Raw genomic sequence first — 12,090 nt, 5'->3', positions numbered from 1 at the left:
TCATGATTTCATTGGTATAAGGAACTTTCAGGCATGGAAACTCCTTTTACCAAAGCAGATCAGAATTTTCTCTGGAAGTGAGGGCCTTAGAGAGTTGCCAGAGCAATAAGAGGTTGTGTGGCCTGTCCAGGCTCACACAAACAATATGCATCAAATACAGGACTGGAATCCAGGTATTCCTGGCTGTAAGTCTGGCTCTCTATTCCCCAAAGGATGTGTCCTCTCCAAAAGAATAACAGTATAAAAAAGATGGATTTTTTTTCCTGTCAGTAATTACCTAAGGATAACTGAACAAGTGTTATGTAATTTCTCAAATGCAATCTAGATGTTCTCCCTCTTATTCACAAGATCAGATTCAGACTTGGGAAGAACCTTAGAAATTACCTAGTCAAACTGCCTTATTTTATGCCACATGGGAAAACAGGCAGAGAATGCTTAAATGACCTGATCTAAGGTCACATAAGCAACATATGACAGAGCCAGTTTTTGAATATAGGTACTTTTATTCCAAATTTTGCTTGTCTTTTCACTGTGGAATACACCCCAAAGTGCTGTCCATCTGTAGTGGCTGTCTAGAACATATAGAGTAAAAGACCAATGCAATGCGCCACTTATCCAACCACACATCACATTCTGGACATTGAGTTTCCTTCATCCATATGACTTTTCTAGAGTAGAGGTAGGTCAAACTCCAGTGGTCATAGATCTCCTGTGGAATTCAGTAGTATTATGGAGTTTGAGGCAATCAGCACAATACCACGTACAAACAAAAGCATATGGAGGATCCTCCAAATAAAGTGAATCCTTTTTCCATTTGAACTTAGGAAAGCCTGCTCTGTGCTAAAGGTACACACCTTTGGTGAGCTTATTTCTCACTATCATGTACTTCACTTAATAGTAACAGGATTGCTAAATACAATTATTTCTGTGGTTTTGCCTCTCAAACAATCTTGAATACTAACAGATAGATAAAATATCCTTTACTGGAAAGGCGGAGGCTACATTTTGCTCCAAAAATCAAATGCCATTTTTGTTTGTTTTGTTTTTGCAGGGCAATGAGGGTTAAATGACTTGCCCAGGGTCACACAGCTAATATTTATCAAGTGTCTAAGGCCGGATTTGAACTCAGGTTCTCCTGAATCCAAGGCCAGTGCATTACCCACTGTGCCACCTAGCTGCCCCCAAATCAAATCCTTTTTTCTTTTTTCTTTTTTTTTTTTTTGCGGGGTAATTGGGGTTAAGTGACTTGCCCAGGGTCCCACAGCTACTAAGTGTTAAGTGTCTGAGGCCAGATTTGAACTCAGGTCCTCCTGAATTCAGGGCCAGTGCTCTATCCACTGCACCACATAGCTGCCCCTCAAATGCTTTTTTTTTAAAAAAAAAAAAAAACAAGGTAATCCTGATGCCAGAGGAATAGCAGTTATGGGTTACTTTGATTGTTTAGGAAATGCTGTTATTTTTCCAGTTATTTAGTATTCCCATTCTTTCAGATGTCTAAAAAAATCAATCCTTCAATGTGTTCAAAACTGTGTTACTTCTAGCACAGATTTCTAATAAGTATTCTTATACTACTCCTATTTTCATCCTCAGTTCCACTTCAGGTGGACTGAAGTGTTAAGTCTCCAAATGTGGTGGTTTCATTGTCACATATGATAACAGAAATATAGAAAATATAGAAATATAGAAAAGTTGAAAGAACCATTTTGCTTTTCATCTCTCTGTTGTCCCTTAAATTTCATTCAAACATCCACTTTGGTATGACCTGACTTCACTGGGTCTCAGGATGACCGCCTGGTTATTTTGTGAGGTTGATACTATTCATGATATTTCACCATTTCCCTCTGTAATGCTTTCCAGTATATTTTTGATGGATGGCCTTTCCTTTGCTCTTCTTTGCAATGAAGTCAACTAGTATCAGTGAACATATTGGCTTAGTCTGGAGGATCTTATAAAGTTCTTCATAGAATTTTTCTTCCTCTTTATCTTCAGCAATAAATTTTGGTATATAAACTGCAATTATCTTTGAGGTAGTCATTTTGTTTATACTTATCACATATTTTAAATGGCAAAATAACCAATTATCATATGAAATAATTTTTTTCTTTGGGCACATGATGAAATCACACCATTTGTCCCTCCAAAGAAAATTTGTGAGTCATCTATCCATTTTTAGCTGTCACTTCCATTTGTCATTCATTTATAGGTAAAATATACCTAATAATATGGTTCATTTCCACCAGAAATGTAAAAGAATAGTTAAATGACTATTTCTAGATATTTTAAAACCTGTGATTCTTAGCATCACTACAAAAGTAGAAGAGGGTCATACAAGGCTGAAGGATAAATTCAGAATTTTTTGCACCAGCTACACTGGCCAAAAAAAAAATCCATCACTTAGTGACCAAGCTCCTGAAAATGAGCCTTTCCATATTTAGACTGACACTTAGCAGACAGTCTCTTAACAGAACCACTCTCAAAGCCCTTTCAGCTTAGTAGCAACTATCATCAGTGACACTCAGCTGACAAAGCTACAATTATGAAGAACTCTGGAGTTGAACTTCTATTACTTAGCAAAAAAGCTCCAAAGATGCCATTTCCTATCCCAAGATATTTAAAAAGTTTTTGACAAGAAAGAGAAATATACCATTTCAAAACATATATACACATGACTTTAGAGACATTAATAAAGTCAATATGAATGTATTGATATTCAACAGTCTTATTGAAAGCATTTAATTTTTTCTTGACTTCATGAGAATGAATATCACAAAAATATGAATGGAAACAATTCCCTAATATTACAAAAAACCTTAAATTCAACATAGGGGTGCTTAATTTCATATTTTGCTACTCTTCCAAAAAGATGGGCAAATGAAATCTATAGAATGTTTGTTCTTCTCAACTGCCTTTATATTCTCCTACTTACTAATTTAATCTTATTCAATACCACTTAACTGAATGGTTAATTCCCCAACCTGATCTATCAAAAGGCCATTTCCTTCTTCTCCAAAGAATGCGATCTGTCCAGGCTGGAGTACGACATTTCTCACTGGTATCGTAGTCATCAGAAAACAAATCATACTTGTATGTAGGAGCAAAAGTTATTTTTCCTTCTAAAAATCCTCTAAAGATCTACAGCAAACAAAAAATATATTTTGTAAGTTACATTAAAAAATGAACCAAGTTAAATATTTGTGATTGATATAATACTATTTTCTCTATGTACCCAACAATCACTTTTCTCACTCAACAGAGTAAAAATTACTAAAATTGCCTAAGATGAAATGATTCTCATATTGCTTGTTTTTCTTTAAGTACAGCAAGGTAACAAAATCAAACATAAGGAATTCTATTAGAACTCCCTTTGATATAGACTAAGTTATTATAGTACACAGGTTTCTTGGAAATAAAATTGAACCCCTTCATTTTGTAGGTGAGAAAGTGAAGCTCTAAATGGTGAAGATGATTCGTCCAGGACCCATGTAACTAGGAAGTGGGAAAACAAGGAATAGAACCCAGTTGCCTAAGTTGTATTGCATTCCTCCTACCATAGTTTGAACAACTAGATACAGTTGAGAAGTTTCTCTCAGTGTTAAATCTAAATATGAATCCACACCCGATTGCATTTTAATCAAGAAAGAGCTCCTGAAAAAGATCGTATTTGCAATAGCCTATATAATGTGAGAAATATAGAAATGAAGGTCATTTTCAAGTATAGGATCTTTCTGGTTAAAAACTTTACAGAAAAAAATCTTCTACAAGGTACCAACATGCATGGCTAGAGCTTATAGACATAAGAAATAAATGAAATAAGGTTAGGTTTTTACCCAAAAAAGGGAGAAGACCACGAGATCTTTAAGCCAAAAACAAAACAAAACAAAACAAAACAAAACAAAACAAAAACAAAACAGTCTAAAATATCTAACTTCTGGTCAAAATTTATTCCCTGCCCACCCCTCCCAGCCACATCCATGAATACATAGAAATAAAATTTTACTTTTTTTCCTCCAAAAAGGAGAAAGAAGCAGTTCTGTAAATATAAAGCAAAAGTTCTTATAAGCCTTCTTAAAATTATTTTATCATTTTCTAACACTCTGTTAACAGTTTAAACATCCTCCCACTCAAGTCTCTGATACTATGTTTGCTACCAAAAGAAAAAAAAGTCCCTTTTTCGACATATGCAAACTACTAATGATTTCAAAGGTAGCCATCTCCTTCAAGATGTACCTGTCCAGAAGTTTTCTGATTGATAAGTTGATCTCCTGCTATAAGTGAATCCCAGTTCTGTTGCCTTATTAGTTCTTTAACTTCTTCATTTGGTAGATCTATACGATAATTAAAATCACCACACCAAAATATATAGTCATGTGAAAACAACATCCTCCCCTAGAAGAAAATGAGATGGAAATTAAAACAACTGTGAAGAAAACATTGCAAACATTACTTTCCCTCAGACACTATTTTCTCTGGTCCATGTCTGTGACCTTGCTTTATCTAAATATGACACAATAGTACAAATTTATGTTCATAATTTTGATATTATAAGACAATCTTAGGTGAATCCTGAAAAAATTAGTATAGATATTTTTGCAAATCCTAACACATATACTGTGATAAGCTACATTCTCTAGCAACCAGCAACATAAGCTTACCATAGGAAAGCTCAGTTTTCGGGCTATTTCTACAAAATCATCATTCCTTTCTTTGACTTGTGATTGCCCTGCAGCAAAGTGACTGCAGACAAAGCAAAGGCTTGTTGTGTGGAATAACATCCGTATTGCAACCGCTCCTTTATTTCCAGTAGCACCTCCCATTCCAGTCTTCACAATATCAACTCCAACATCCCTTTAAAACAAAGAATTCTAAAACAAGCTATTCGAGTGCAATAGTTCTTTAGAAATGAGCAAATATATGTTTGTATTATGTTTCATAAAAATAAGAGTTACATGTCTAATAAGTGAATTTTGTGATACTACAAAAAAGCCTAGGGTCCATTACAAGTAGTGTAATAAATAAACAATCATTAGTTTTAAAATCCAGAACCATCATTCCAGAAGCATCTCTGAAGCAGGCCACATTTCCTAGCCCTAGCATGTTGACTTATTCTATGGCACAATGCAGTATTGGTAGTACTTGCTATTTACTGACCTTATAAAAGGAGCATGCTGGGGTCTGATAAAAACGAAGAGACAGACGCCTACCAATTGCTCAGAAGCCAGCAACACATATTTTTTGTCTCTGGAGATAGTCTTCTGCAGCTCAACAGCCCACAATTTCTGATTAGTCGTACTATTATAAGAAAGCAATGGTTTTAAAAGGTTGCATTGATAATTCACAACATTTGTTCTGTATTATAACACCACAGATGATGACGAAAGCCACAGTAATAATAGCACAAATCTAAATATTCTAGTTATTTTTTCCTGAGCTTTTCTTGATCTTTTGTCTCACTTTGAGCAAAAATGTTCTATCCTTCCTCGAATTTCTCACTGTGTGTTTGTTTCTTTCCAAACCATGAGATCATCTATCTGGTCCTTGAGGGCAGGGTCTGTAATCCCGGAGCCATGACAGCACAAAGTGAGTACATTAGAAGAGAATTCAAAATGAGCATTTCCTCCCTCTCACAAAAAGCACTATCTTCATGGCTGCTGAACAATAAAACGTTCAAACTTACTAAAATGGAATTATAGTAGGCTCCATGACTGGTTTTATTCTGGGATTCAGCAAAATCCAGCCACACCTTGGGATCCTGACCTATCATTCCCATTAATGAATGCCAGAATGTTGAAGAAAAACATCAGTTTCACTATGATTAACAACACTTTAGAGAGACCATTATGTATTTCTATTTTCTTCTGGGGAGGAACTTATTAAGCATAAGCCACACATTCTTGGATCCTTTCTACAAAGTATGTTTGATTAGGGACGGAGACTTAACTGTGATATATTCTGAAATTTCAACCAATGACACTGTTATGGCTTTCTAAAAATACATGTGTATATATGTATGTGCTACATATAGTATTTACTATTAATTAGTATTAATATATAATATTTAATATAGTATTTTATTTTTATACCACATTTGTTTCCAATATATCCTTTCTATCCCTTTACCCCAAACTAGTCAGTTGTGCAACTATAAGCAATAAAGTGCAACAAAGTAATAAACAAAGAAATAAAGAAAAAAAAGGAGTTCTGCAAAATTAACCAACTCAATATGTTGCATTTATTTATTATCAGATTTTGATAATAAGTTTACTTTTAAAGAGATAATTCTGCAGCAAAATGAATGGGTTCATATTCAGAAAGTTTTATTTGTTCCTTTTAACCACAGTAAGTATACTGAAATCTATTATATAACTCCTTACAGAATAGGGCTTATTTAACTGGGATCTGTTTTGGTCTCTTTCAATTGGATTTATTACTGGACTTAACAGATGAACTTCATTTTCACTATTTGATTTAAACAATGGTTAGTACTCTAAACACCAGGAATACCGATATATTAAAGCTCTAGAGTCTTTCCTAACAGATGTTATTTGTCATACCCAATACAGAAGGGACTCTGTATGCCCCGAAGAGTTTACAAATACATGTCACCACTAATTTTAATATTCTTATATGTACTACAATGCTAGTGAAGGGCTGAGTACACAGTATACTCTAAAATAATAGAATTTAGAGTTAGAAATGAACACAGAGATCACCTAATACAACATTCTATTTTGCAGATGAGGTAACTAATGCCTAAAGATGTTAAATAACTTGTACAAGGTCACACACAAGAACACAGATAATAAAGAACACACACAGTTTAAACCTAGGTCCTCAGAGTCCAAATATTTTTTTTCATTAAATCACACTAAGTGCACCCTACCCCTATTTAAATGATATCACTAAAAGTATATGGCATTAAAAATAAGTTTCCAATATTTGAAGACCCAAAATAATTTTCAAGTTAGCATATATAAGATACTAAAAACAGTAGTAAAAGGGAAACCTTGGGCCATGAGTGGGAAAGGAAGCAGTAATAAGTGACAGTAACTTGTTAAGTCAAGAGTCAGGAATCTCATATAACTACCACTGTAACATCAGAGTAACAACAATCCCCTCCTTTTATTTCAGTCCTCACAGTTCCCATTGTTCCTTTTCCACTATCACCTAAGAGGAAGTAAAGGGAATGATGGATCCGAAAGTCAGAGGTCCTGAGTTCATATCGTAATTCTATCACTTACCTGTGTGACCTTGGGAACTTTCCCCTCTGGTGCTGAGTATCTTTACCTATAACATGAGGGAACTGGTCTAGATACCTTTAAGAATTCTTCCAGAATTAAATGTATGATTCTCCTAGTGATCTGCATCAGTGGTTTCTATATTTATAGTTAAAGAAGAATGACCAATCTCTTGTAGAGGAAGGAGTTTCTTACAATAAGGCAAATACTGGTTTAGATATCCCCTCTGACTCCTGCCTGATTGTATATGTTCTGTAGTGACAAACTGCATATGTTATCCACACAACTGCATTTCATAGTCTGGACACTAGGCATTTTTCACTCACTTGGGTTTTTCCTGTATAGCTAGTTAGGGCCAAACTCATTGTTACCCTCTGAGCCAAGAACAAACAAAAATCCCTATTTATGGCTTTACCTGCTTTGAATTTCAAAGTATTTCATAGCCAAATTAGTTTTACAAATCTGATTAAAGGGGCAGCTAGGTGGCACAGTGGATAAAGCACCAGCCCTGGATTCAGGAGGACCTGAGTTCAAATTCGGCCTCAGACACTTGACACTTACTAGCTGTGTGACCCTGGGTAAGTCACTTAACTGTCACTGCCCTCAAAAAGAAACAAAAAAAATACCCCAATCTGACTAAAACTAAGTATCCTTTGTAGAATTATATATTTTTTCCTCTGTTATTTATTTTTTTGGGCTTACCTTGCACTCACAATGTTTCCAGCACTTAATTCTACCATTTCTTCAAAACCAATTGCAAATATGTCAGTAGGCTTACTTCTTCGATCTACAATTAAATATTTGAAAAGGATTTTGATATGTACATATTTATGAGAAAAATTCCCAAATATAACTGATTCCATTAAAACCTAAGTTGATCAAAATCTGTCCACCATGAAGATATACAATTTCAAATACAATGAAATTACTTTAAATCCCTGTTCAAAAGCCCCATGTTTTAATTTTGATATTTTATTCAAGTAGAGATAACAACCTCTTTTTACAATCAGAACACCTTTTCTAAAGCAAGTCTCAATAACTACCAACTCAACAACTATCAACCTGACTACTTTTCCATTGCTAAAAAATTTTCATGAGATGAAGGTATGAGAAGGATGCAGTCAGGTTTTCACAAATGTTATCAGAGCAAACTAAATCTTTACAGTCACACCATTTAATTATGGGCATAGACAATATTTGATTGTACTTGTTTGTAGATTATAAAAAAGGAGAGCAGAGTGAAATATTTCAGTAAAGTAAAAAAAGCCTTAAAGGCTCTCTTCTCAAAATGGCTCCCATATCAAACTCATATGAGATTCCTTTAAAGACGTAACATAACTTTGTTCAACAATCTTCTTGATTATTAATATCACACTAGGTACAAAACAAGGAAATATATGTTCACCCCAAGGAGGATTTCCAGAACACAGTTAAACTAAAAAAATTATTCCTCATAGATGGTGAGGTCCTCTAGATACTCCTGATTGCATCAAAACCTTAAATACCACAGAGCCTTTAAATGAGATCCAAAATCATTCAAAAAAAAATTTAGCCTAACCATTCACCCATGAAAACCAGAAGGATGAAAAGTGTCTATTGTACAGATTATGTTATGCAGTTATATAGCTAACACATAGGCTTGTCACATTAGAACACAGGGAATGAACAGAATGTAGATGGACAGTGAACTGGACCTAGAACTAAATAGAAAGAAAAGAACAGCTGGACTGCTCTTGAGAAATGGTGCAGTTATTTTAATGACCCTAAATTTCTTCCTGAAACAAGATGAAAGGATGGTGGTCCCCTTGACAGCAATAGGCAAATTTATTAAAGTGGTAGATTTCAAGGAAAAGATAAAGAGTTCTGTTTTGGAATTGCTGAATTTGAATTGAATCGAATTTGGTACATTCAGTTTGAAATGTCTATTCCTCCTCCTCTTCTTACAACCCTCCCACCACTAATACTACCTAACATTTATATACAGTTTTAAGGTATGCAAAACACAGCTACATGGACCTAGGAGTCATATGTATAAAGATAAATTTAAACCCAAAAGAGTTGATGAGATTATTGAGTATGGAAAGAAAAAAGGGCCCAGGACAAAGCCTTGGGGTATAACTCTAGTTCATGGTGTGACATGGATGAAGGTCCAGCAAAGGAGACTGGGAAGAAGTAAGGGAGAAGAGCATCCTTAAAAACAAAGGGAGAGGATCTAGGAGGAGAGGGTAGTCAATGATGTCTACGGCTGGGAAATCAAAAAGGTCAAGGACTGGCAATTATAACACCACTGGTAAGTTTTGAAAGAGCAGTTTGAGTTGAGCCATGAAGTCAGAAGACAGAGTGCAGAAGGTTAAGAAAAGAGGGAGAGGAAGTAGAGGGGAAGAAGACTAGTGGCTTTTTTATGCTTAGCTGAAAAGCAGAAAAGATCATATGATCACCTTTGCTAGGATCTAGTTAGGGTTTTATAAGGAGGGGGAAGGCATAGGCATGTTCATAGACAGCAAACAACCATTATATAGGGAGAGATTGATTAGAGTGAAAGAAATGGCAATCAGTTGGAGGAGACGCATTCAAGGGGTTAGCCTAGGCAAGAAGAAAAGGAAGAGAGGGGAGGAAAAGAGAAGAGAGGGTAAATGCATGGGATATAAGAATGGAAGAGTAGAAGGAGTTTATGTTTAATGGTTACATATTTAAAAAAAATTAAAAAGGCTTTCAGCTCAGAAGACTAAAAGAAGTGCTGAGGGAGACTTGAGGAGAGAAAAAGAGGTTTAGAATAGCCACTGTGGTGAGTGGGATAAAGAAATAATTAGAGAGGAGCTGAAGGATTGCTTGCTGTATAATGATCAAATTGAGATTAGATAGCACAATTTTAGTGGATTCAGCACAGTTCTGTGACTTCCTCCAGTTCCACTCAGCAGCACAAGAGTAGGAATGAAGGAAGACGGTAGAAGTAATCTATAGTTGGATTCAATTGGCGATAGGACAAAAGAACAAGAATGTGAGAGTAAAGGAGTGTTTGATGTTAGACTGGTATAATAAAAGGTTAAGATTGGGAAGTGAAGAGAGTTTAGGCTGAGCAAAGCCTTTCAGGGAAAGTGAATAGTGGAGGGACTGGTGGTGATAGTGAGGACGAAGAATGAGTTTTATTAAGTAAGTAGATGGGGAAAATGGTATAACAGATTATGATAAGACAGAGGAATTTTGGACTTGAATATGGAAGTAGTACACTTGTGGGTGATGAATTTGACAATTTTTGTGTGTAGCTGAGGTGAAGTTGAAGGGTGGATCATAGGAGCTTAGTAGATTAAGGGACTGGAAAGTTAGAGTATTTGAGGGACCATCAACATGTTTGTTCAAGTCTTTTAGTAGGAGGGCAAAAACTGTAGTAAAGAGGGCACTAAACTCACTGAGGAAGGGTGGCGGGGGACCAAAGTCTTGGGTAGATAACAACTACTAGGATCTGAGTGGGTGGTAAATTTGAATAGAATGAACCTCCAAAGAAGGAATAGTTGCTAAGTGATGGCAGTAGAGGAAGCCTGGAAGCGACAATAGAGATCAATGAATATTCTAGCTCCCTGACAAAGACCAGTGAGTTGGGATGATATAAAAGAAGTTGCAATTGCTCCTGAAAAGGATAGCTAGGGAGGTGTTATCATATGGATGGAACTATGTTTCACTCAGAGTGTGCCAAATGATGGAAGGAAAATTACAAGAAGAGATCTAAAATGAAAAAGAATTTGTTAAATATAAGGCAGGAATTCCGAAACAGTGAAAAGGGTACTCAGAAATGGAATGTGAATCTGTAAACCTAGAGTTGTAAAGTAAATATTGTTTTGTGTGTGTGTATGTGTCGGGGGGACGGACAGGAATTACTATGGTTTGGGGAAAAAACCCAACAACTCAGAAACCATCAAAGAAATTTGGATGATAACAGATTTAAAAAGAAGTGAAAACAAACACCTAGCTTCTGATATATGTGACAACTTTAAAATATTCCTTCTAGCAATCTATAATACTCATTTCCAAATAGTCACCACAGGAACATCAGACCTGGAAGTTTCTAATCTATAAACAATCCCAAAGTGGCAATGGAATATACAACAAAAAACTCCAAAGCTATTGTTAAAACAGTACATTTTTCAATGAAGAAAAAAAAGTTCCCAAAATATACACTTATACATAATGTATTTTAATTATGAAATTAAATTATAATTTAATTACAAATTGCTTTGCTGTCATAATACTAAAATTTCTTTTGAAGATTAATTACTTCTCTTTAATTATAAATTATATTTTCCAGATTAGTAAATCAGGATCAAGCTTTTATTAAATCAATATTCTAAGTATCAAACCTTGAAATTCTTGGACACCAGCTAACTTTGGGGCGTCTAGTAGCCAGTCAGTAAGTGTCTGATTCTTAAATGCAATGCTTCGAAACTGTTTCCCACCATTCACATTCCAGGTTCCAGTACATACTCGAATTTTTTTGGGCTTTGAATATTTATAGAAGTTCTCACACATACTCTTTAGTACCTTTGAAGAGGCTGTGTAAAAACAACAAAAAAAATTTTCATTTTGGCTACAGAAATATATTTATTATAATCAACCAGGACAACCCAGGCAACATGCCAGGATGATGAAGTTCTCATCAAAACATATACATAAGCATAAAGTACATGCAAAGGCACACAAAACTATCAATTGGAAAAGCAAATTCCATCACAAGGCACTTAATCAATGAAATAACAAAAGGGACATCACAAGCAAAAATAAAAGCTATTACATTAAAACTGTGGCCAAGTAATATGCCTAATCAATAGTTCTGTTCAAATGAATTGGCACATTATTTTTTAAT

At 35.1% G+C, this 12,090-nt stretch overlaps 1 protein-coding gene across 8 annotated transcripts in view; it reads right to left on the bottom strand.

The window, feature by feature from the left end:
• SYNJ1 (synaptojanin 1) overlaps nucleotides 1–12,090 on the bottom strand; it is a 120,195-nt gene that overhangs the window by 35,912 nt on the left and 72,193 nt on the right. For all 8 annotated transcript variants that reach the window (XM_043995321.1, XM_043995319.1, XM_043995320.1 and 5 more), the window contains 6 exons: nucleotides 11,588–11,779; nucleotides 7,938–8,022; nucleotides 5,149–5,289; nucleotides 4,653–4,845; nucleotides 4,228–4,386; nucleotides 2,976–3,132 (listed from right to left, as the gene is read on the bottom strand). In XM_043995321.1, coding sequence (XP_043851256.1) covers nucleotides 2,976–3,132; nucleotides 4,228–4,386; nucleotides 4,653–4,845; nucleotides 5,149–5,289; nucleotides 7,938–8,022; nucleotides 11,588–11,779 — 927 coding nt within the window. The remainder of the gene's footprint in view (nucleotides 1–2,975; nucleotides 3,133–4,227; nucleotides 4,387–4,652; nucleotides 4,846–5,148; nucleotides 5,290–7,937; nucleotides 8,023–11,587; nucleotides 11,780–12,090) is intronic.

Source organism: Dromiciops gliroides, chromosome 3 (genome assembly GCF_019393635.1).
Source record: "Dromiciops gliroides isolate mDroGli1 chromosome 3, mDroGli1.pri, whole genome shotgun sequence".
NCBI lineage: Eukaryota > Metazoa > Chordata > Mammalia > Microbiotheria > Microbiotheriidae > Dromiciops > Dromiciops gliroides.
The sequence above is the reverse complement of the archived record's forward strand: the minus strand, read 5'-3'. Positions and strand labels throughout refer to the sequence as shown.